This window comes from Sebastes umbrosus, chromosome 7, assembly GCF_015220745.1.
Source record: "Sebastes umbrosus isolate fSebUmb1 chromosome 7, fSebUmb1.pri, whole genome shotgun sequence".
Classification (NCBI taxonomy): Eukaryota; Metazoa; Chordata; class Actinopteri; order Perciformes; family Sebastidae; genus Sebastes; species Sebastes umbrosus.
In genome coordinates this window covers 30,516,113-30,543,227 of record NC_051275.1, presented here as the reverse complement: position 1 = coordinate 30,543,227, position 27,115 = coordinate 30,516,113, and the positions used below count along the sequence as shown (strand labels likewise).

Sequence of the window (27,115 nt, the reverse complement as noted above, 5' to 3'; positions counted from 1 at the left end):
AGTAGAATGGCTCGCCTTAGAATAAGGCCCCTCTTTATCTGCTGCAAGTATGCACTATAGGCACAACAGCTGGGGGGAAAGGGGGGAGAGAGGTTGTTTTTTAATGTGCATGAGTGTGTTTGTGCGTGTTTCTGAGAAAGTAAGGAAGAATGTGCGTTTTCCTCTCATGCATCTGTCTGGGTTGTTTTTAACGTGTGTGTATCGGGGGGTTATGGGTTGAGTGTCAAAGTTTGCAGAGGCCAGCCAGAGGCCAGTAAATGCAGCATCGATGCTGCTGATGGAGGGACAGGCAGCTGTCAATCACCTGACCGATGAAGCTTGACTTTCATTCAGAGCTTTGTTAACTAATTAGCCCAGAAGCTTTTGTGTCGCGTCGGAAAAGAGACTTAAAATGTGTGTTTATGCTGTAGTCGTGCCATGTGGGGAATATCTTTTGCACACTCTCAATCTTGAAGGCACCAAGCAGACGCAGAATTGTGTTTTTTGTGTTTCACGCTTAGTCGTACTGGTGTTGGAGCTTTACAGCGTGTAAGCTACAAAATGCAGTGTGCGATGAAAATAATCAATTTTGTTCAGGCTTTTTGAATGAATGTCCCACTCTGTAGAACTTGATTACAGGTATTTCCGTGTTTAAATAGGGATTCCCTGCCAAACCAGGAGTTCCTTAGTAATATTTACCATCTGAACGTTGAGGTAAAAAGTAGGAAACTCGGATCTACCCTCACTCATGTAACATGAATGCAGCATTATACAGTACATTACTGCTGTTCTAAATGGCTCACTGGATCTTATTATACTTGCATCTTGCACTTTTTTGCATCAAATTCCTTACTTTACAATTCTTTGCTTTGTTTAAGGGGAACATACAGTACTTGACATACAACTACAGTTGTATGGACTGCTTTTGTGTTGTTGCAGGCTGGTCTCAACAGTGTAGCTATACCTAAGAAAAGTAATGCACTGTAATACGTGTATATCCCACAAAATTAATTTGTGTGTAACGCCACGTAATCGCGAACCAGGAAATATAAAGAGTAGCAAACGCCGCGTAGGAAGGAGATCGGGGTGGATCAAAAAATACCAGACTTTCGCCCAGGAGACTGGCGTTTGTGTCCCGTGTGAAACCAGAAGTCAACGTGGATTTATTTGCCAAGTAAGTTACGTAATTATGTAACGCCACAACGGAATTATTTTTAGCCAAACCACGGTCTTTCCCTAAACCTATCTAAGTAGCTTTCTTGCATAAACCTAAGGAAGTTGTTTCCTGTGAGGACGGAAGTTTATTTTGAAAAGACTGTATGCATGTAACGAGCAGAAATTGAAACGTGTTGCTAGACATTCGTATGAAAAGATATCATACAAACCGTTGTATGAGGATACGTTGGTTGTTGATGATAACCTTACATTTTCTTGAAAATCCACATGAATTCATGTGGAAGATGAATAGCTGCTGTAGTCAGCAGGGGCAGCTTGACAGTAGAGAGATGAAACCGTCAAACATCCTCCTTGTCAACTAAGAAAATTGAGAATGACAGCTCACCTTGTTGGATTTCAACAAGTGCCCCACTGACTTGAGTTGTGAGTTAAAAGACACTGCAGGGGTCACAGGGCTACGGAGGGTCGCTCTCCCCCAGCGCTACACAGGAAGCAGGGTTAGAAACACATTTAGCTACAAATGACAGGTAACCATTTCCTGATCCCCCCTACATCCTTAACAACTCCCATAATTCTTTGTCGACAGCTTCAGACTCCTTCAAACCTCATTTTTTTGTTGCATAACAAGGCTGTGACTGACGACAGTTTGCTCACATCATTTTTTTTGGTGTAATCACAATCCCATGCTGCAAAACCCACAACACACGTACACACTCTCATTTACAGGGCAGCTGTGAAGGTTGAAACTCCTCCTTAGCAAGTCAAGTGAGTTCGCCCTCCAACCCCCCCTCCCACTCACAGAAATCCACACACACCATCTTTTTCTTAACCCACCAGAAAGAGTCACAGATGGGTCCATAAGCTGTCAGTAAAGCCATTATCCGGCCCAGCATCTGCCTGTCTTGACTTCTATATACTGTTTAATGCAGTCGGCCAGTCACTTAGTCCCCCGGCTCCTGAATAGGAGCAGCGTGGTCGGCCCGCCCAAATAAATGCTGCGTTTGTCTCCTCTGCCTTTTGTTTTGTGTTTTTTTTTTTGAGAGGGGTAGGTGGAGAAGAAGGGGGGCAACGTGTCACAGGCTCAATTTACCCTCGCTATTAACCAAAGCCCCAGAAGAGTTACTGGGATGTCCGAAGAGGGGTGTAAATAGTCCACATATGGTCAGTCAATTCCCCCAAGTCCCCAAAATCCAAGTTTGACACATCCCCTTTTCACTCCCTCTCTATCTGTCTCTCACACACACTTGCATACGTACTCAATGTGTCTCATGTCGCAGTGGACATATTTAAGCCTTTGTGTCCCTATCCGACCCCCCCTACAAAAACAGCAATGCTGAAGTCTTTCCAACAGTCTGTTTCAGCTAAATCCTCCATTCTCCTCCTTCCTCTCCTCCTTGTTTTTCTCTTCCCTGGGATGGCGTTGCACGGTGGGATCCATTTTGGGCTTTCTTGGCTCCGGGGAGGTTGTTTTGGCTTGGAGTCCCGTGCACTGTGTGCCTCTCAGGGCTTCAGTTTGGTTAAATTAAACAGTTTTCTTTTCTCCTCTAACCCCTTCCACCCACCCACCCCCTTCCAACTGCTCCTCTCTTATTTTGCGGCTTAATGCTCCTCGGCTCCCGGGCGATCTTGCCGAGGCTGCGTTTCCAGGCCTTTCTCCTGCTCAGATAATTTTACCCTTTTAAGGCTCATATTTTCTCATATTTCGATGAACTGACAAGAGCCAGTGCCATGTCTGCAACCCCCCGCTCCTCTAAACTGAGGTGGAGCAAAAGTATACAGAGAGAAGTGGAGTGTTTACAGGGGCCATAAATACAGCATTTTAAGATATAGCATATGTATACAGGCAGGCAGCGATATGACGGTTAGAGTGGATAATTTGATTGGCCAAGGCTATTTGACGGTGCCAAATCGATGTGATCAGATCTTAGGGATAGCGAGGCGATGACGGCAAACGGGGCACTCTGAAACCACAGGTTTACAAGGTTGGAAAAGATCCGGGGAGCAGGGGAAAGGTTTCTTCTCTTCCCTCTCCTCCTCTTTGTCTCAGCAAGAGAGGTAATATATATCCTGATGCTGACTTGGCATTATATTTCATCGTTACAAAGGTCATTTTGGAATGTATTGTGTGTGTGTTTGCTTGACCACTCTAAAAGGCATGCGAATACTGTTAATGGATGCTGAAGTGGAGACGCCTCAGGGCTGACAAGCTCGATTAACGTAGCCTTAAAAATGCATGTAGAATCAGGGGAAGCCCAGCGCTGTGGATGTGGGTTTACAAGGTCATGTGCTGCAGTCTTTGTGTGTGTTTATGAGCCAAGCTGTGGGGAGTAGTGAGCTGCAAGGATGATTGGGTGGCTGCCTTCCGTCTTGGCACAAGTTTGCCACCAAAACACCCTTTTACACCCCATGTGTCACCCCGTGAATCTTCGGCACCTGCCACTTTAATTTGCATTACATTATATTGTAGAAGTTTAGGCGTGTTTGTGACGCTTAAGCAGACATGTGTGATTCGTGTGGCAGTTGAATAAACTTATTTTAGGTTGTTGTTTTTACAGAAATCCAAGCTTTGATATGTCCTTAAAAAATCCAGCAGGTTACTGTGAGTTTATGTTGCAATTGCCAGAAATAGTTATATTAAAAATGTATAATTTGTGACTTCAAAATTTAAGAATCTCAGAAAAATTATCATCACCTAAACAAGTTGCATTTACTACCTGAGAGCCATAGTGACTTTTAGTAGTGAGCTTATATGTTGTTGTAACACGTTGCCATATATGTATATGCATATAGACTCTTGATTTTCAGGTTTTGTGATTTTTTTCCTTCAAATAGCCATATCCAAAAGCAGCAGATCAGATCATGAAAGTGAAGTTTTTGTTCACTTTCAAAGTATCTTATGTGTAGGAGTGCAGTGATCTTCTTGAAAAAATATGAGAAAACACAAAGTTTCTCAAAACAAAAGACAGTAAACGGTTGCCATGCGAATAGTATTTTTAAGATCTAGTTTTCCAACATCTTTGTATTATAAATATTTGTTACATCTTATTTTGACCTTTTAACCATTCACAGTAAACTGATAAATGCAATTTGTAGTTTTCCGAAAACAAGGCACAAACACGTGATGGTTGATTACTTACTTTTGAGTAAGTACAGCTGCAGGCTGTTCTCATACACTGGTCGTAGCTATACCTACGAAAAGTAATGCACTGTAATACCGGACTTTCACCCAGGAGACCGGCGTTCATGTCCCGTGTGAAATCAGAAGTCAACGTTGATTTATTTGTAATGTAACTTACATACTTAAGTAACGCCACTTCCGGTGTTATTTTAACCGAAACCACAATCTTTTCCTAAACCTAACTAAGTAGTTTTGTTGCCTAACCTAAGGAAGTTGTTTCCTGTGAAGATGGAAGTTTGTTTTGAAAAGATTGTATGCATGTAATGAGCGGACATTGACATGTGGTGTTGGACATTCGTAGGAAAACGAACAAATGAGTAATAACTTTTTTGTAAGATATCATACGAACTGTTGTATGAAGATATGTTGACAGTGCAGAAAAGAAATAGAAAAACTACGAAAGAGACAGACAGGATTTTATTGTCTTAGAGTAAGTAAAGAGAGAAGATGGGGGACGTACTTCCTTTCTCTTATAGTGTCCATGCATTGAAGAGGGCCCACAAACCGTGATTGTACTACTCTTCCACCATCAACAACAGCAACAAAAACCAACACAGATGCCCAGACAGACTATCCCCAAGGGGACATTTACGTCGGCAACAACAGCCCCTGTTGCCCCTCTCCGCTGCCCTGCTCGCCCCCTCAGGTACTCTTACAGTTCCCTCTGGAGGAAGGGGGTGTATGTTGGGGGGGAGGGGTAGAATGCCCCCGGCTGTGCACCCAACTACCCCACCCCCCCCAAGCCCTCTGCGGAGCCTCTTTATGCCCCCCACCTCCCCTCAACTCCCCCGTGGGGCAGGTGACAGCCCTCCACTGTGAAGGGCCGAGGGAGCCATGACGGATTCCACAGATGGAGCGTGGAAATCGCCGGCAAAGACCTCAGCTCTGTGGAGCAACAAAGAGCCCGAGAGTCACAGAGAGAAATATGGGTGGAAAAGAGAGAGAGATGGGGAGAAGGGAGACAAAGAGAGGGTGAGGAGGAGGGAGAATGAGAGAGAGAAGAGGGAGGAGAAGGTGGTGCTTGTTTAAAGAGGGTGGCGTGCCGAAGTGCAAAAAGTTTGTGGGGCAAATTAGGAAGTAGAAAATGTGCAAGTGTGACGTTTTCTCTTTACTTTGTTAAACATGCTGGTTGTGTTCTACCTGTGAGCCAATGCATTTGCTCTCTTTGTGTCATTATGCACCGACCCAGACATCGTTATCGTTTTGTCCCATCGTCTTATCTGGCTGTATCTAAAACATCAAGTGATGTAGCAATCCCACGAAGCGAAGTGAAACAAATGAGTCCACTGTAAAAGATCTGATTCAGGATCGTATCACGACTAAACTCCCGAGACTTCAGAGGTGCCACTCTGTCGCTTCTTTTGAAAAGTTCTTGAAACCCCGGTAGCAGTCATAACCGATAGGTAATTCCAAAGTGATTAAGGATTTTCCCGGCCGCCTCAGCTTTCCCAGGGCCCAAATCCCTGTGAAATGCTGAGGAACGTGCATGCTGCTCCAGTCGGGGGGGAGCGAGAAAGCATTCCTAGCGGCCCTCCTCCATGCAGGATCTGGAGGGGGAGGCTACAAAAGGCCTCATCTCTTGTTTTTCAACCATCCTGTCCAAAACTCCAAAGCCCAGCGCTCTACGCCCCGAATTCCTTCCCCACCATCTAAAACACAAGTCTTGTAACCCAGATGTTTGTGTTTTTGTTTGGTTGTGAGTGACGTGGCCTGCACCACATCGTGATAACAGTCCAAAACAGCTGATGGAACTGAATCTTAATCCACAGTGGCCATTTTGAAGTGTCTCCTTAGAGGAGAGTGGTAGCGTATCATTCCTATTAAAATGCTAAACTCGCGCACAGATTGATATTGAGCTACGAGTGCAAAATTGCAAGATATTCAGCAGAGGCTTAAGGCAATGTCTCCATTTCTCTCGCTCCCCCTTTGAAAATATTTTACTTATTGCCTCCCTCATGCTTGAATGTTTCTTTACCAATTTGCTCCTAATGCATGTTAAGTTGACTCCCACTGCTATTGGTGTTGCAAGGGGAAAATCGCCAAAGGGGGAGAGAGGATCAGTTTCACATGAGGGGCCCTGAGATATTTGGATTCTCTTGTATTTTATTGTTGCTTCTGAGGGGGAACTAATACAGTGTTGCACACAAAACTTCCCCTACGCTGAGGGGGAATTAATTAAGTGTAACACAAAAAAGTGGTGGGTGCTTTGGCCTTGGTGAACTTAGGAGAGAGCCAATGGAGTGTTTGAAGTAGTGAGTTAAAAACCAAGCTGCCGGCTTCACAATAGTATTAATTCTGATCTGAGACAGAGATGAAAAGTAGAAACACAAAAGCTGTCAGGACAAATAATATCACTGCAGCTCAGTCAGGCTGAAGATCACACTTGATGACAAAAAAACATACAACTTAGGATATTTATTCAATCAATTAGTTTAATGATATAACAATTTTAATTAAAGTTTATGTCAATTATCAAGCAAAACGGCCAAATATTCTGTGGCTACAGCTTCTAAAATGTAGGGATTTGCAGTTGCAATTTGGGGTTTGGACTGTTGATGTCACCTTGGGAATTTTTTAAATTATAATAATAATAGATTTATTTATATAGCACTTTCCGTAAACAAGTTACAAAGTGCTTTACAAAGACTTTGAATTTAACAGATAAAAATACATTTTAAAAAGGGCCTTATTTTCTATGTTTCTGTTCTCTGTCAGCTCGTTGCTTTCTGTCATTGTTGATATTTGTCTGTTTACATGCATGGGTCCATGTCCACTCTTGAATGTGTTTGTTGTTGTTGTCTGTTTATTTGTTTATACGGTACGTCGTCAAGGTGACCAGCTTATTCACCCCTGCTTTTTATTCTTTTTAAGTAATATTGTTATCTTTATGACTAAGATTATGATTATGATTAGTATTTTCTTCTTTTTCTTTTCCTTTATTGATTACTAATTTGAAAAAGAATAAAAACAAAGTAAATGTAGTCCTCCGACGGGGGGTGGTGGCTGGCCAAAAAATGGAAATAAAATAAATAAATGAATAAATAAAAATAGAATTGATACATAAATGGCCACTTTCCACTATTTTATGACATTTTGATGATAAAACAATTCATCAAAAATTAATCTGTAATGAAAGTAGTTGATAAGTGTAGCCATAAATTCAGTATTAGTGTAAATTTAATAGTTTTGATGAACCTTTTACACTGAAAGTTTATTTTGTGTGTGTGTGTGTCATACATGAGGAGAGTCCAAACGTTATTAGCTTGACACTATACTCCAGATATATGGATAATTACTTGGGTAATTAGTAATAATTAGTTGGGTTATAGTGAAGACTTGACTTGAATTATAAGATTTTTTTGCTCTAAATTTGTACTGGACACACTTTAAACTTAAACTAACACTTTTATGCCCCATTTAGACTCTGGATTTGACAATTTATACCTTAAGACTTGAGACCGACCCACTATGATATAGTCTGAATATCACTTACAGTATATAGCTGCTACAGAAATGCCCAGTCTGAGCTGTGAATACTTGTGTCGAGACAAAGAGAGAGAGGACACTGATTCCATAGCTTGGTTTTAGATAAGTAGACCAGCATTCACCTGACTGAACAGTTTGTCCTTCATCCAGGCCACCGCTCCTACTGTCCACACACACACGCACACACGCACACACACGCACACACACACACACACACACACACACACACACACACACACGCACACACACACACACACACACACACACACACACACACACACATGCTCAAAGAATGGCCCCTAGATCCAAATTAGCCTTTTGTGTGGCTTTTAGTCCACCAGTCCCCCTGTGGCGCCCTGGAAATCTTGTCCAGTGGGATTATTCCTTTGGCTCAAAATATTTTCTCTGAATGGAGGTCTGTTTGGCCACAAGACCACGAGGAGGAGCGATGCCTTATGGTGCTTATGGTGTGTGGGAGTGTGTAAAGAAAAGAAATTACCCACCAAGTGAAAACTTTAAGTAAACAAGTGAAAACAGAGGGCAAATTAGCTGACATTCGGTGGTTCTGTTGAATGTTACAGCCACTTTCTTATCACACAAAAACACACCTGAAGCACCATGTGTGCTCTTCAGGGTTTCATAGGTTAGGTGTTCAATTTAGGATGAGTTGAGTGTGTGTATGTGGGGTGGACAACGTCAACTTGTTCCCGCTTAAACACATGATATCGGGAGAAAATCCTCCTCCTGACTGTTTTCCTTATTTTCCTTTCTCCTGTGTTTGAACAGCGAGTCACTCAGACGAGGGTTCGGACGTGGAGTCGGAGCCCGATCTGCCGCTCAAGAGGAAGCAGCGGCGCAGTCGGACCACATTCACGGCGGAGCAGCTGGAGGAGCTGGAGAGGGCCTTCGAGAGGACCCACTACCCCGACATCTACACCAGGGAGGAGCTCGCCCAGAGAGCCAAACTCACCGAGGCCAGGGTTCAGGTACGAGAGGTCACATACATATGCTGTACATTCATATTGATGGATGGGATGGACAGTATGGATTTTTTCAGCCGATACCACTTCTCATGGCGGATACAGATACGATAAATGATAATTTCACATTTTTGTATTTTAAAAAATAAATTCATAACCTGTAACTTTATGCACACCTGAGGGTAAAGGCTGAGATGTAGTGAGCAAAGATGGATTATTTAATATTCCGTTCCACTCTGGTCTTTTCAAAATAAAACAACTTAGTTAGGTTGAGGAAAAGGTTGCGGTCTGGGTTTAAATAACATCGAAAGTGCCGTAACTTAAGTACAGAAGTTACGTCACAAAAACTACTTAGTTAGGTTTAGGAAAAGATCGTGGTTTGGGTTAAACTAACTCCTGAAGTGCCGTAACTACGGAAGTTACATGACAAATAGATCAGCTTCGACTTGTGGTTTCACACGGGACACGAACAACATTCTCCTGGGTGAAAGTTCTGTGTTTTTTTGACCCATACATCCACCCCGACCTCCTCCGTAAAATGTGAAATTTGTGTCTATGTACACAAATCAATACATTACATTTCGTGACTGTTTCACAAACTGCTGTGTGACTGGGCTGGGAATTCATATGATGGGTTTTTCTGAAGGGTTTTATAAGCTCAAGGGTTGTAAATCTTAGCTCAGCTTCACAGAGAACCATGAAATCCTTCAACAGGAGTTAAAACATGAACCTGTTTACAAGATGGCTGCAACACTCTGTTCACACTTTCAACACACAAACGTGCACTTAATGACCCGTCCTTACTATGAACATGCCTCACACACTTTAGACCTTGAGGCTTTATACACTCTCTGACCATTTACCTGCTGATCTCTGTTTGCTCCACACAACACACACATGCACTTCTCATCCTCACTCCCAGGGGCCCAATGTGGACTTTCCTATTTCTTATCTGGAGTCCAGTAAATTCTCCTCCACAGGCTCCATATGGGAAGTGTAAGCAGGCCACAGCATGAGCCCCGTCCATATGGGCACGGCATGTCACTCACACACTGCAGCAACCAGCCACTATACACTTTCTCACATTGTCTCTCACCTTCCTTTTCAGCTTCACACTCTGATAGATCAATGAGAGTACAGTATATGTATGTGTGGGAGGTCACTTCAAAAATAAGTTGAAAAACAATTAATACAAGGTGTTTTTTAACTTGTAATAAGTAAAAATATCTGCCAATGGAACAAGTGAAAATTTGCTTGGTAAGATTTTTTGAAATGAGTTGTAATATTTAGGCCTTTTGGGATAAAGAGAGATCCTGAAATTCGCTGGGAAAACTAATTTTGAGGTGTATTTCACTAGTATTAGGTGGATGTTGTGTGCTCAAAAGTACTATTACTTTTTCACTTAAGATATTCAAGATGCATTGTCTAAATACAAGTCGCCAAATCTCACTGAAGTGTTACTTGTTAGGTGATTGTGCTTGGTTTAGATTTTGTGTTTTAGTTACAATAGCTACAGCTTCTTTCATTTTAATTTTTTACTTCTAAGTTGTCGTGAATACAATGGATGAGATTGTGTAACATTGCTCTCTGTGGTCTGAGAAACACACACACTGATCAAACGTCGTCATCGTTGTCCCTCTAGGTTTGGTTCAGCAACAGGCGGGCGAGGTGGAGGAAGCAGGCGGGAGCCAGTCAACTGATGGCGTTTAATCACCTGATCCCAGGTGGTTTCCCACCTTCAGCCATGTCCAGCATCCCTCCATACCAGCTCTCTGACAGCCCCTACCCCCCCTCATCTATAGCACAAGGTAAGAGAGGAGACATATATATACTGTAGCATATCATATGTCATGCTATGTGAGCATAGGGTTAGTTGTTGAAGCAAATAATACATTTAGTTTTTTGGAAAATGAAAGAAAGCTTTGCTCTTATATTGATGACGTATTTTTCATTTTATCTAGTTTTAAAAAAGAAAGTCTGTCAAGTCAAAATCTATTAGAAATGACTTACCACAGAGAGGCATGTCATTCAGACAGACATTCTCAGTCTCAGTCTCAGTTAACCGTCACAAGTCATGGAGAGAAGTTGTGAGATGCTATCCTTAGTGTAAATCATAAGCATTTTTGTGCACTTGTGCTTTTCAAATTTATTTTTCAAATCAATAATTTTATATTGGTCAATGTACTAGGGGTGCACCGATCTGTCTCTTTCAGTCCCGATAGCGATACCTGAGCTTTGAGTATCAACCGATATCGAGCACCGATTTGATATGCCTCACTGTGTGGAAGTGACTGGGATCATTCTTTTATGTGTAAGGACACATCAAGCTTGACTTAATCATTGTTTTCTTAACTTTGTAAAACAAAATGCGACCAATAAATACATAGATATAGATTTATTTAATTTTTCTTTATTATTAAAATAATAAATCGTACACCAGCAACTTGGTAAATTTTCTTTTTCAAAATTAACAGGAATTACAAATCAGGTGCAAACCTTTTTAATGCAGCAACCAATTGGTCAAAACTTAAACAGGAATTAATATTCCACTATATAATGTATATAGTAAATAAACATACAATTACATTGAATAGATTGGCCCCATTGTCACCAATACCCGATCCAGCTATTTGAGTCACTATTGGTATCGTATAGTATTCTGTATCGGTATCGGTGCATCCCTACAAAGCTTTTTATTGCATTACCATTCTTTATTTGTTGAAACTGTTTGGAATTGTTTGTTGACTTAAAATAACCTTTAACACCGCATGAAATAATATTATATTAAAAAGATAAAAACCTCAGAACATTTGCTTTTATACATTTTGAACACACACGTTTTCAAATGTAAGTTTAGCAGTTTTGCTTCTACTTAACTGAACTTAACAACTCCACTAGAGTGGGATGTTTTGGTTTTAATTAGACTTTCGCTGATCCCAGTACAAAACACTTAGCGGTCATGTTTAAACTGACAATCCTTACAAATGTTTTGACTCTCTCTGTGATGCCTTTCCTTTGGTTGTGTCAGAGCCCCACAGCACGGTGCATCGGCCCCAGCCTCTCCCTCCCTCCTCGGGTCACCAAGCCACCGGTGGTGGAGGGCAGGTAGACGGAGGCACTCCCTACTGCCTCGCCTCCGGACGACACTCCTTCTCGGGCTACTCGGATGGCTTTGTGAGCGCTGGGGGACCGGCCAATCACATGAACCCCGCCATAGGAAACGGACTCTCTCCACAGGTGAGCCTCAAATATGTGTATTTGAGCTGCTTAAAGTCAGACATTAAATAAATTAAGATAATTTAACTCAACGATGAAATTCTTAATTCTTAAACACAAGTATTTTAATTGAAAACTGATATTGGATTAATTTGATTTAAGAAAAACACAAAGGTAATACTAGCCAAAAGATGTTTTTTGCAGTGTATTTATTTGACTGGAATAAGACTTGTGTGTTTGACTCTGTGCATGCCTCTAGAGACTGAGATAGTTTTACTTGCTTGGATAATACCCATAACATGGCACACCAGAAGCTGGGCAGAATTACATTTGAACATGATTTCAAAGAGTTGAACCCGGTTTGAGGTGCGTATGATTTACCCTCAGACACACAGCTTCACACAGTACATCAAGAGCTTTAAAAAAGTCAAACACTCTTCTCAAGTAATATTTCACCCAGGTGTGCAACACATAAATGCACTCGCTACCTCTCGTCTACTATACGCCATAAACTCTACAATCACTCACTCCTCTGCAGTACTGGAGGACGGGTTCACTCACTGTTGGAGGATAAAAGTAAGATGACTCTAGAAGGACAGAGGACAATTGAGTGTGTGACAAATGAGAAGTGAAAAGACAATTACAGCCAATTATCCAGGCATGAAGTCCCAAGGTCTCTGCACCTAGACAGAGGGTACAACAGAGGAGACAGAGGAGTCAGAGACCCTAACAGGCAGAAAATGAGATTTCAGTCCGGCACAGTCTGACTCCTCAGAGAACAGAGGAGTCACTCACACCAACACACACATGCTCACAGGTCCACATAATTACAGGGACACACACACACACACACACACACACACACACTGTAGATAATTGATCAACTCCATGACATTTTGAGGATCAGTTAAGGATTTTGCAACATCTTTTACACAAATATTACACGACATGGTTGAGCAGCATGGCTAAGTCAACTTTTCAACCTTTTGTTTAAACTGGAAGATTGATTACTGTATTTTGTATTATTTCCAATGCTATACAGGGAACAAGGAGACATTTTTATTCACAAATAAGTTCACATCAGTGTTTAGTGTTAGGCCATTTTGTTGCACGTGTTTGGGTCAATAGGCTCGTTCGAGATTAACTGCGCCTCACCTGGAAAGTAGACGAGATCAGGCGGCAGCAGGGGGCAAAAAAAGTGACAAAAGCTTGGACAGTTTCCAGCAGCCTTCAAAGAATTTACAGGAAGTCACAGAAATCGTTACATCCTATTAGATCCTAACATCTGTAGGCTACTTGTAGTTTGAAGATGACATTTGGATTTATATATATTTTTCTTTTGTAAATATTAGGGCTGTCAATCGATTAAAATAGTTAATCACCAATAATCGCAAATTAATTGCAAATGTTTTATGTACCTTAAAGAGAGATTTGTCAAGTATTTAATAAACTTATAAATATGGGAGTGGGCAAATATGCTGCTTTATACAAATGAATGTAGATATTTATTATTAGAAAATCAATTAACAACACAAAACAATGACAAATATTGTCCAGAAACCCTCACAGGTACTGCATTTGGCATAAAAATATACTCAAATCATAACATGGCAACAACAGCTGTCAGTGTGTCAGTGTGCTGACTTGACTATGACTTGCTCTAAACTGCATGTGATTATCATAAAGTGGGCATGTCTGTAAAGGGGAGACTCGTGGGTACCCATAGAACCCATTTTCATTCACATATCTTGAGGTCAGAGGTCAAGGGACCCCTTTAAAAATGGCCATGACAGTTTTTCCTCGTCAAAGTTTTACTTAGGTTTGGAGCGTTATTTAACCTCCTTCATGACAAGCTAGTATGATAGACTGGTGCCAATGGATTACTTAGGTTTTCCTGATTAATATGATGCCAGTATCTTCACACTAAAATTACAATTACACAGAAATTTAGGATTTTCTACAACAAGTGGTTTTGTTGGCAAAACTAAGAGCCAATCAGCTCTTTGAACAGGCGACAGCCAGGCGTTTCCCATCACCTAAAAACTGCGGCCGCCTCGATCTCGTGAGGTTATTGTCGCCCATGTGTGCATGACGTCAGAGCAATTTGGGATCGCGTCGGACACAAATCTAACACGCATGCATTGTGCAGCGATCGCCGGTGATCGATTCTCCGCAGGTCTTGCTCATCTCAACAAGCCTAATAAGTGTGTGTCGTGAGAGGATCCCCTTCGTCTGAAAATACTATTTGCCGAGTCCATCCTCATGCTTTTTTTTTACACACTGAACATGGGTTGTACATGCTTTCAAACATGCAGAGGATACACTGCTGCTTGCATGAAACAGGAACAAACTATCCTCATGTATTTGTGCACAAACACTGCTACACACTCCCCGCTATGCCGTAGCCTCAAGGAAGCTTCTTGTGATTGCATTCTTAAAATGTTTGCCTCGGCATTCCTCCATGTGAAAGCAAAGGTTCTAATTTATTTGTATATATTTCATACGGCAGGGAAGGAATGTCCCGTCTCAGATGTTTCCCCCCCTCCGATCCCGACATTCTTCCCTGCTAACTCCTGGACGCACTGATTCAGGCCGCTGGCAACGGCCGAGGTCCAATATGAAACACCCTGGATGGGTCGGCCAGCAGGCATCTCCTGAGGCAGGGAGAGGCTCAGGAGAAAGGGATAATGGGTAGGGGGTTGGCAAACAGACTAAAGCACAAGCACGAAGGTCACCATCAGTTTTTAAGAGCATGCATCCCTCCTCAGTGTGGCTTGTTTAAGCCAAAGCGTACTCTCTGTCTGTTTAAACCAAACTCTCCAAACGCAGGTTAATTTTTAGGAAAACGTTACCGGGCATGAGAGGAAACACAACTCCCCTCTCCAAATCAACATGGACTCCTCCATTCACCTCCCCTACTTGGGAAATGATTTAAGCAGGACCATGTGTGTGTGTGGATGTAGAATAATATGTCACTTAGAGGGCCAAGAGGACCCAAAGAGCAGCGTACCTGCTTCTTATTAGGACAACTGGAGCAGCCTTGAGGCCTTTGCTCTGCTGAGAAGGAGGTGGGATATGATACATTTAGAAGTAGCAGATTCAGTTAGAGTTACTTTCATAAGTGATAAAGCCAGTCTCAATTTCTTATTAACGGTTTACTGAGCGCTTTGATGATGGACAGGTAAAGTCAGCGAACGTTGAAGGGGGGTCGGTGGTATCAAGTCTGTTTTGAGACCAGTTGAAACGCTTTGCCCCACGGCTCTTTTCCGTCCTTTGCTGGCCAAGGAATATTCCCCCAAATTTGATTATCTGGTCGCTAATAAAGACCATGCAGGTCAAGAGCTAACGGATTTCTCAAACTGCAAATCTATTCGGAGGTTGAACAGAGCCGAGCTCGCACAGACCTTTCTTTTGTGTTATCTTTGTCGGCATATCTTTCCCCGAGATAAGTTGTTATCTTGTGCCATGGGTTTTTTGGAGCGGTGTCAAAAAGGAATTTTAGAATAAGTGGAGCCGTGGATCTGAGACAAATTGCTTAATTCTTCCTCTTTGGTGCTATCTCTGTCTGGGACAGGCTTTCTGGGAGCCTTTTGATGTCCGCGACAGGGGGATTTCCTATGTGTGTGTGTGTTTGTCTCGGCGTCTACACACTGCTGTGCTTGTAGACAAAAAATGAGAGATATTTAATATATTATGAAGCCTTGTCAGAAACTAAAAACACAACAGAAAACATGTCTTCCACATCGGATGCCCCACCCCTCTTGTCTTATCCGTAAAAATCTCTTTTCTCTTTTTTGCCGGCTAGGGTTGGGGTTGGTGCCAAAAACTGTCATTTTAAAATCACATTTCCGTGGTGAAATTCAGCCTGTTTTTCATAATTCTATTGATGAAGTCTACATGAGCAAACAAATGAAAGGTGACGAATCCATTGTCTTGACAGTAGACAAAATACACCCCAAAACTAATTTAACTTCATTCTAGGGCTGTCAATCAATTAAAATATTTAATTGCAATTAATTGCCCATTTTTTATCTGTTCAAAATGTACCTTTAAAGGGACATTTGTCAAGTATTTAATACTCTTATCAACATGGGAGTGGACAAATGTGCTTGCTTTATTCAAATATATGTATATATGTATTATTGGAAATCAATTAACAACACAAAACAAAGACAGATATTGTCCAGAAACCCTCACAGGTACTGCATTTAGCATAAATAATATGCTCAAATCATAACATGGTAAACTGCAGCCCAACAGGCAGCAACAGCTGTCAGTGTGTCAGTGTGCTGAGTTGACTATGACTTGCCCCAAACTGCATGTGATTATCATAAAGAGGGCATGTCTGTAAAGGGGAGACTCGTGGGTACCCATAGAACCCGTTTACATTCACATATCTTGAGGTCAGAGGTCAAGGGACCCCTTTGAAATGGCCATGACAGTTTTTCCTCGACAAAATTGAGCATAAGTTTGGAGCGTTTTCTATCCTCCTTCCTGAAAAGCTAGTGTGACATTGTTGGTACCAATGGATTCATTAGGTTTTTCTAGTTTCATATGGTACCAGTATCTTCCCTCTAGCTTTAAAACTGAGCCCGTAACAACCTAAAAATCACAAGTTGCGTCAATGCGTTAAGGAAATTAGTGGTGTTAAAAGGAATTTGTGTTATTATCGCGTTAACTTTGACAGCCCTACTTCATTCCTTCTTTCTTTCCTTCCTATCAGGTGATGGGTCTGCTGAACCCGGGCGGTGTGCCACATCAGCCCCAGAGCGACTACGCCATCTCCCCTTTGACGGGCGGCCTCGAGCCCCCCGCTGGCATGGCCGCCAGCTGCAGCCAGCGCATGGATCACATCAAGGGCCTGGAGGGTCTCACCAGCGTCCCCTCCATGTCGGCTCTGCCCTCCCTGCCCAGCTCCCAGTCCTACTGCCCCCCCTCCTACAGCTCACCGGGCTACACCGTCGACCACGTGGCGTCCTACCAGTACGGCCAGTACGGACAAAGTAAGGTCAATAGACTTCACCTTTTTATTCTCACCTTTATTCTCACCATTTTCAAAAAAATCATATCATATGTAATGATAATTAGGGCTAAATAAATAAATAAAGTTGTAACTGGTCGAGGAGGAGTTTTTTAGAAGAATATTTATCATATTATTATCATTGTTGTTATTATTATTATTATTATTTGGGCATTTTATGCCTTTCTTTTACAGTGATAGTGGAGAGAGACAGGAAATGTGGGGAAAGACATGCAGCAAACGGTCGGGCCAGCCGGGAATCAAACTGGGGACCCGTGTGGTTAAACACTCGGCTATCGGGTCGCCGGAGGTGGATCAAATTTTAACTATCATGTATACTCTTGGGAAGTGTAATCTAAAACAATGTGTCATATTTCATATCCATCCATTGCATCCTTTATGATTTGGTGGGTTGGACATCATTGAACACTCGCAGACAAGTACATTGGTATATTTTTATTTATAAAGCGATACTAGATAAACTTCCATCTTACCTCTCTACCCTCCTCTGTCTTAGCTCTGGTAGTTACCAGCTACGCTCCTCCAAGTTGTTGCTTGTTAATTTACCCTGGGGATTTGACAGATCTGGGAAAAACGGCATTTTCCTACTATGCACCTCGGGCGTGGAATAATTTACAAAAATACTTAAAATTAGAAAAACCATAAAGAATGTGTCGATAGAGGCATGTGGTTATTTTTCTCGAGATGCCACTGTGTTAAACAGCTCTTGTTTTATGTGAATTATTGTATATCATGTTGCATATGTTTTATTGTGTTGTGATTTTGTTTGGCTGCTACCATAGCCAAGTCAAGTCAAATTTATTTGTACAGCCTAATATCACAAATCACAAATTTGCCTGAGGGGGCTTTACAGTCTGTACAGGATACGACACCCTCCGTCCTTTACAGTACGACCCTCTCATCGGATAAGGAAAAACTCCCCTCAAAAAAAAACTTTTATACCTTTTAAACCCTTGTAAAAGAGATTTTTGATCTCAGTGGGACTTCCTAGTAAAATAAAGGTAAAATAAAATTAGAATAAATAAATAAATAATATAGTTTGTAAGTAAAATATTAATTTACAAAGTAACTCGTAACTGTAGCTCTCAAATAAATATAGCGGAGTTAAAAAGTACAATATTTTCCTCTAAAATGTAGTGGCATAGAAGTATGAAGTAGCATCAAATAGAAATGCTCAAGTAAAGCCAAGTACCTCAAAATAGCACTTAAGTACAGACCTGAAGTAGATATACTTAGTTATGTTCAACCAGTGCAACTATCAGTTGACTCCATTCACACTGACTGCACTTAGTTTATAATCTTTAAGTGATGCTTGACATGCTTTAAAGAATGGGACACATTTTGTGTCAGTAGGTTTCCTGACATGAAAACTTGAATCATATTGAATAGGGAAGTGCTGATGATCATGTATTTCAGATAAATCATATTGTTCTGCAGTTTGATAGTTCTTCTCAGCCTGTTCCTGAATTATAAACCTAAATGTGAAGAGAGCAATGAGTGGAAACGGAGGAAAAAAAACACTGACATAGCTTGATTTACACACACCATAAAGATAACGGTCATTACGCAGCTATAGCTTGATTCAGTGATGATAAGTACATTTTGTAATGATGTGAATAGTTTTACAAAGCGTTACAGTAGTTGTGCGGCTCTCACAGTTGCTGTCAAAATCTTTAAAAAAATTATTTTGGAGAATACGCTTGTCTCAGGTCTTAAAAAAATAAAAAAGACACAGGATTGTTTTTTTTTAAATCTATGACCTTAAGCAATTTGAAGTGCAAGCCGCTGACTGGTTTCATAATGAGGTTTCAGTGAAAGACGATGTAAATCTAAACGAAGTCAGCCGATGCAGTGTATGATTATCGGGCGTTCTGGTAGTAAGACACATAACTTGTAACTGCAGATGCCTCGCTTTGATGGAAAAAAAGCTGACAACACAACGCAGGTCGCTGCAGGTACTGCTTGTTAAAGGCAGCGAACATTTTTTTCCGGGTCCAATCATGCAGTCTCAAGTGTTGGGGTTAATTGTGCAGATCTGATTCCATCTATGAAGCGATCAGCCGAGCGCTGATACTGAAATCTGCGGTTAGGTACGCTGTGTAGAGTCGGCTCCCATCAGCGGTGCCTGATGGCCCTCCTCGGACTGGTTGCCCTCAGAGAATACCTACCTGTCCAGCAGTGACACTTCACATTACTGTTACTTTAAGGGTTAAAATCAACTTCAAACAAATCTCCGTCGAACTTTGGAAGTCGTTATCCGTCACAGCGTGATTACAGCGGCCGCCGTTTCCAATTTTGGTCCACAGGGGGTTGACCAATCAGGTTCATCCACTGACCTTGTAGCAACCTCGAGACAACCCTTCAAAGAAGCGTGGCAGCGCTCCAACGAGTCTGACTGCATGTAGCTCCGTGTGTATCAAATGAATATCTGACTTAATATCCGAGAGCGGCGAACGTCTAATGAAATATCTCGGTCAGATATCGCAAAGCGAACAGAATAAAGAATTAGTGCGACACACATGAAAAACCTCGAGCATGTGGCACTGTGCAACCAGGACAGCACACGCACTCACATACACCTCCACAGCGTTTCAAGCCCGAGCAGTCCATCTTGATGTGATTAATCAGTGCGACTGGATAGCCGGTGTGCGGTTGGGTTTGGAGCTGCAGAGGAAAGGTCCTTTCTGGGGGTGGACGGATCCTAATAGCCTCTGGCAGGGCGGCTATTAGAAACAGGTGCTAGGACTGAGGTCAGCTGGGGAGGCAGTGTTGGAGGCTCCAGGTTCCAGTGGAAGAGACCGCTCCACACTGCTGCTCAGTTTTGACGACATACACTGGACTGCCGCTCGGAAACTAAAGTGGTAATCCATGAAATACTTTGTTTGTTTTTATTTAGGTAACGTCTGTGTTGCTAAGCAGGCCGTGCTGTGGTGTTTTTGCTCAGCACTTTGCAGCGGTCACCTGTCAATCAGTGCGCCCAGTTCAGTCTTGAGTCTTTCTCTTTGGATTTTCTGTTGATGAAGTCTCTTTACCTGTTAAGCCACGGTTAAGTCTTCCTGAAACAGAGACATGAAACACATTACTTCCTGTGCATCAGAGCAAATATCTTCAACCACAATTAGTGTTAGAGAGTACCTGTTTAAAAAAACGTGTTTATTGTTCTGTTTGGGTTCCTTTTTACTGCCCGTTTGCACAAAAAGGTGTATGAATACCACGATAATGCTCAAGGCATGTAGTGTGCAGTACGAACGCCTTTCTCGCTTTTGGCGTGTCATGTGTACGCCATGTAGTCTGTACTGCATCCAATGTAAAACGTGTAAATATGCTACGCTCAGAACTAGTGACGTAGAATAAAAAGGGAGAAACACCGCTTATGGTGGGCGGGACGGGAGGTGATTGGTCCAACAAACACAAGTTTCAACCAGGAGACCGTTGTTTTGTTTTCTAGATTTACGTTAGTGACGTTTATCACGTGTTTTCCGTACTTATGTTACATAGTTTTGTACTTATTTTAAGCCCAACCATGACGTTTCTCCTAAACCTAAATACGTGGTATTGTTGCCTAAACCTAACTACGGACGTTAACGTGGTTTCGTTGCGTGGTGTAAAAATGACACACGAAAAGCAGCCTACAAAGGACGCGTAAAGGCTAAAATGCATCCTCATGTCCGTGTAATTTTGTGCTATTTATACGCCTTCCTGTGAGACCGGGTTGGTTTTTTTAAAAGCTCAAAATCACACTGATACTTCATGACATCTACTTGCCTATAACAATGACTCTGAAGTGATGACATGTTTCAGAAAATGACAATACGTATTACTTTTGTTTTGGGTCTCCAGACTCCAGCTGTAAAACATGGTTAAATACAATATATGATCTTCATCAACTCTGTAGCTGTGACTGGTGTTGACTGTACTTTTTACACAGCATGCACTACTTCTTCCTAATCCATTCATTTTAATTTCTCTTATTGGAGTTGTGTAACAGTTTGTTCATAAGAGGTCTGGTCTGACCTCTCTAAACAGAAGTAACACCACTATAGGATGACATACTGTACATTTCCTCTCACATGAACAACAAAAGGAATATTTGTTCAAGCATAGCTCATATAAAATATAAAACATTTAAAATTATTTTTTTTCGTGTTATGACAACTCTTTATTGTCATTTCCATATTTTGTCACATCATCAAATGTGCAAGATCAGTTTGCGGCAAAGGAAAGGGTTACTACTTCAATACTTACACATTGAGTTTTTATAAGGTTAGGGGGAAATAAAACATATTTTAACTAACTAGCTATATAAAAGGTGGATTTAAATTAGTATTATTATTTTACACATACACATCTATAATTTCAAAATATTAGAAGATGTGTATTTTATAGCCTGATTCCAGTATTTCTTTTATTAAATATGTTAAATTGTACTACTTTAAGGTCTATGGAAAAAAAACAATTGAATAGTTTACACACTGCAGGGCTCCAATGTTCATTAATTTCCTCCATAGTTACGTTTCGAGCAATCTCCCTGTTTATCTCCCCACTGTGTACACGTATAGATATATACGCATGCACACACATAACAACATTATATATGTGTATGTGCATGCATGAAATTCAATCATGTAAGGTGACATATGATTAATGTCTCCAGGATTTTTTTTTATGTATAATTTATATTATATATATATATATATATACACATGTAAAATATTAGGAGGAAAACACTCAATAGGGTGTCCCTGATCACCGTTGGGCTTTTAGGCCGTCATCAAGTACTGGAGAATATTAAAGAGACGCCTTTATTTGTCCTATATAAAAAAGGTGCAATAATTTCAGCCAGAGGCCGACAGTAAAGAGACCATACGTACGACAGGTAATACAATACATAGAGGATATGAATAACAAGTTGTGGGTGAAGAGGGTCACAAAAAAGGGCGAATGTCCATACCATTTTTATGCCTATAAATACATAACATTTTAATTATTTAGAATTTCTTTCCCAGATTTGTATTGCTAGCAGTGTAGAGGAGGCTTTAACGCAGCTTTTAGACCATGTTGGGAAATACAATATACTGAAAACACAAGTGAACACTTAAAGTATGTATATGAAGTTCACATAAATAAAGCATTTTAGAGGCTTTTTTGTTGTGTGGAGGTGGGGACTATATGCGGAGTATTATGTAGCATGTATACTATATATATGATATAAGATTCTTCTTCTGAGTGTGAAAGCGGAGGCATCCTCACACTTCTGTTCTCCCTCCATTGACCTTACACCCCAAACCACTGTTAGCACATGCTATGCTAACAATAGCCACATGTTAGTGGAATGCCACGCTAAAACATGTGCCCACAATTTATTACGGCCATATATCTCTTTTATATCTTTCCACCTTATTTTTTAAATCCCTTTTCACTTCTAATTTAGCAACTGTTTCATCCTTTCTTTTACAGGTGCCCTTTCTTATCTGAGGCCTGAAATCACCTGAGGACTTCATCACAGAGGGACATTGTGTGTGTGTGTACAGCCATGGAAATCTTTTAATATCTGGACCAAAATTTTATTTTGCTACCATTCACCAGGACACATTCTCTACTGCAGGACGTTATATTATTCATTCTTGTTGGAGAAATGGACAAAAAAAATAAAGAAGAAGGGAACACAAGAAGGAATATCAGACCAAAAACTGTTGATTGACTGTGAACAAAAAAAACTGTTGATTGACTGTGAATATTGCATCGGTGTTGTAGATGAACGACAGCGATGTCAGCGCTTAATGAGGTTGGTGCAGCGGAGCTCTCTTTACCATGAAGAGGCTCTTTCCAGGCGACCCTAGTGACCAAACGCCACTCTGCCTGTGGGGTCTTTGTGAGGACAACAAACCCAAATCCTCTTCGACATAATCTGCCAGCCTTGCCTACATGTTTACATATCAGGCCACATGAGTGCATACTAAATTCCATGTATCCCTAAATTGTATCTGCTGAAAGGGGAAAAGAAAAGGGCTTTGTTGATTTTTTTTTTGCATTTATTTGAGATCTCTGCATCCCACACATGGAGAGACATTCCAGAGACAGAGAAAAACAAACGTGAGTGAACAAATCTGTAGGTTTTATTGTATCAGAAACTCTAATGTACACCACAGCTGTACTGCAGTTAAAGTTCATTCAAACATTCCTCCTACCTCCTCCCCCTCTCCCTCTCTCTCTCTCTCTCTCTCCTCTCGCCTTTCTGTCTTACTCCTTCTGTCTCATTGATGTTTCGGACGGTGAGGCAGGGATCCCGGCCTTTTGTAGTTTTAGAGAGGAACTCGGAGGAGGTCAGGAGGTGACTTTAGGGAAAGTGACAGATGAGAGAGCAGTAGAGGAGGGCGGCGGAGAAGTGGCTTTAAAGGAAGAGGGGTGGGGGGGGGGGATAGGCAAGATCGATCACAGGGGTTAAAAACCCTTTAAAGATCCTCTCCCGGCGAGAAAAAGCCACCAGGTCACAAGTCACGACCGAGAGACACTTGAGAAACCGAGAGTTTAGACTAAAGACAGCCATTTTCCCAGCTGACCAGAAGTGCAATATCATGTATCTTAAGAGTCGCCATTAAAACAATAATAAAAATCAAACGTGCCTCTTAAAGTCTTACGAAACTCTTTGGATCCATTCTCTGGATCTAGTTTAGGACTTTGCAAAGGAGCAACACATGTGCCTTTGAAGGCTTTTGGGTCCAAAACAAATACGAAACATTGTTAATCCCGCTGTCATAGCACACTGAGGACCACATTTGTAAGGACTTAAGTCAGTGTAGTGTCACGAGGAGCAGAATAAATCAAGGGAATGCCAATGGAAACAGAAAGTTAGCAGGAATGACAAAGCCAAATCTGTATTTTATTTTTTTTTTGTGTTGCTTGGGACCCTTTTTTTTGTTTCCATTTTGCATAAAAATATTGATTAGGTTTGTAACGCATTCCGGACATATTTATTGTCTTCTGTGTGTCAAAAGTGTAAAAAATTCCCCACAATGTACAAGTGAGTGGCAATACTTTACCCATCAAACAGAGCGCCTCCATACGCACTCTTGTTTTGTACATCTGTCTATGTTCTTTTCATTCCTTTTGATATATTTTTTTGTATTATTTGACAAAGCGATATGACATAACGTCACGTGTACAAGCGCATTATCACTACTATTTATAATAAAATAAAAATTCTGAAAATAGCTGCTTCTGTTTTGCTCATTTTTGTTTTTGTTCATTACTAAATAGAGTCTTTGTGTTTATTTATTGCCAGAAGAAGAAAGTGATTCACTCAATAGACGAACACCAGTGCACTCGGAGACAAATGTGTACTTTTGAAGGCGCTCATGTGAACCCTCCAACCAAAATAGGCCCGGCCAAACGGGCATCACCAGACGTTTGATTTGACGCTGAACACAACAGGCTTTCTCACAGACGGCTGTAAACGCTCAGACATCTGCATTGGTGTGTATTAATACCCCGGCTGCCCCCCCCCGCTACTGTAACAAACTGACTTTTGTTTAACAACCTCTCCGATGAAGAGCCTTAAAGCGTTTTGGACAAACAGCACACCCAGGCCCTCCAAAAAACCTCTGCAACCCATCCACCCTGCTTACACACACACACACACACACACACACACACACACACACACACACACACACACACAGGGCCCACTCTGTGTGTGTTTGTGCACCACATGCATTCATACATTATGTTCACATATAGTGTTGTTTCTGTGTGTGTGTTCATGCAGCCTGAGGGTATTAAGCCTAATTATAACATTCTTCTGATTAATCGTGTCTGCTTGCAGGCCTCGGCGAGGGGTGGGGCGCGGCGCTGTGTGCAGCTCGTGCAGCGGGACCACACACTCTATAAATAAAGTCTAAGTCAATAACAACGTCAAGGATCACTCATAGTCTTGTCAGCTCTGTTTGCTAAGTCTGAATAATTCAGCCAATGAGGGGACACCGAGACACACACACACACACCGACAACACACTCTGGAAAAAGTACAAGCGCTCTAATCACCTGCGGATACACACACGTTGGCGTACAGATGTGAACATGTAGGTACATTTGGGCACACACACACACACACACACACACACACACACACTGTTTGCTTTCTTAATCAGTCCGCACCATTAAAGATGAAGACAAATCACACCTGCAGAATTCCAACGCATAGACATTACTTTTATTAATGAACCCTCCCGTGCACTGAAAAGGCTATTATTTCTTTAATACACCCCAGAGTGTAGTTAAATGGAACTATTTTAATGGTATTTCATACCGCCTGCCTCTGATAATGACAGATTTTTGGGATTGTCGGACCCTCGCCTGGCAGCAGGTCTTTTTGCTCCACACACACACAGCTTTATTCAAATAAATCCAAATTAAATAAATAATAATATTTTTTTCTAAATGAAAAAAACACAAACATAAGCCTCTGGCGTTGGCCAGGTGGGCTTGTTAGCCTTGTGAATGTCTTCAACGATAAATGTTTGATTCAATGTTTGTTTTTTCTTATGTTTTTTTTGTTTTAGGTACATAAATTTGTAAAGTTAGTATCACATTTACACAGCTTACAGAACACTTGACTTGTAGATGTTTTATTTCACTTCTTATTTTATTGTTGGTCATTGTTGCTTTTTATTAGGGCTGTCAAAGTTACCGTGATAATAACGCAAATTTGTTTTAACGCATCTAATTTAATTTTTTAAAACTAGAGTGAAGATACTGGTATCAAACTAGAAAACCTAATGAATCCATCGGTACCAACCATGTCATACTAGCTTGTCGCGAAGGAGGTTAAATAACGCTCCAAATTTACGCTCAATTTTGGTGAGGAAAAACTGGCATGGCCATTTTCAAAGGGGTCCCTTGACCTCTGACCTCAAGATATGTGAATGAAAACAGGTTCTATGGGTACCCACGAGTCTCCCCTTTACAGACATGCCCACTTTATGATAATCACATGCAGTTTGGGGCAAGTCATAGTCAAGTCAGCACACTGACACACTGACGGCTGATGTTGCCTGTTGGGCTGCAGTTTGACATGTTATGATTTGATCATATTTTTTATGCTAAATGCAGTACCTGTGAGGGTTTCTGGACAATATTTGTTATTGTCTTTGTGTTGTTTATTGATTTCCAATAATAAATATATACAAACAACTGCATAAAGCAGCATATTTCCCCACTCCCATGTTGATAAGAGTATTAAATACTTGACAAATCTCCCTTTAAGGTACATTTTGAGCAGATAAAAAATGTCTGATTAATTTGCGATTCAATATTTTAATCGATTGACAGCCCTAGTTTTTATATATATATTTATGTAATATTCATATATACACCTATCACTACTTGTTCACATATTAGTCCTGTCTATTCCTCACCTTTATTTGTCCAGCTTTATTGTTCTATTCCCTAGCTGTTGTTTCTATTTCTATGTACGTACATTGAGAGAGATGCATAAAACCGGAGGCAAATTCCTTGTATGTATGTATTGTATGTACATCCCTCATTTGTCTTTTGGCTCAACGTCCACATGTGAAATCCAGAGGAGTTGGATTGTTGGCTCTTTGCTGCAGTTATTTATCAAGATGTTAATTAATTAAATGTTCTGCATAGTGTGAGGTGATGCTTTTAAAGACTCTCCCGCTGCTGAGACAAATATAATCCCGTTGTGCTCGTGTGAAATAAATGTAATAAAATGTAAGAAGTAAAAACATTTCTAATGTAAAACCCCACATACACAGTAAGTCACTCTCTGTCTCTGTCGTTCTCAGACAGACACACACATTGTATAACCATGTGATCCAGTAACTCACATCTTAGACAACCCCCTGGGTTAAAGAATTTGTTTTTTTCCTCAGTGTTGTGATCTAACATGACCTCCAGATCACGCCAGCAGCTGCTTCTGTCATTCTCACTATGTTAAATGTGCGTGTGTGTGTGTGTGTGTGTGAACCCTTTCTGACTGTCTACATCTCTACCATGTGTGCTGCGGCTATTTGTTTGAGAGCACTCAGTAGATAACGC

General features: G+C 41.2%; 1 protein-coding gene across 7 annotated transcripts in view; it reads left to right on the top strand.

Moving 5' to 3' along the window:
• Window positions 1–24,267, top strand: part of pax3b (paired box 3b) — a 36,830-nt gene extending 12,563 nt beyond the window's left edge. For 3 of the 7 annotated variants that reach the window (XM_037776287.1, XM_037776289.1, XM_037776286.1), the window contains exons 5-9: window positions 8,606–8,805; window positions 10,442–10,607; window positions 11,828–12,036; window positions 16,739–17,018; window positions 22,514–24,267. In XM_037776287.1, coding sequence (XP_037632215.1) covers window positions 8,606–8,805; window positions 10,442–10,607; window positions 11,828–12,036; window positions 16,739–17,018; window positions 22,514–22,548 — 890 coding nt within the window. In that variant the 3' untranslated portion in view covers window positions 22,549–24,267. Of the gene's footprint in view, window positions 1–8,605; window positions 8,806–9,721; window positions 9,803–10,441; window positions 10,608–11,827; window positions 12,037–14,524; window positions 15,945–16,738; window positions 17,024–22,513 lie in introns of those variants that run through there. The other 4 variants (XM_037776293.1, XM_037776288.1, XM_037776290.1 and 1 more) reach the window with 3 other exon arrangements.
• The last annotated feature ends 2,848 nt before the right edge of the window (window positions 24,268–27,115 follow it).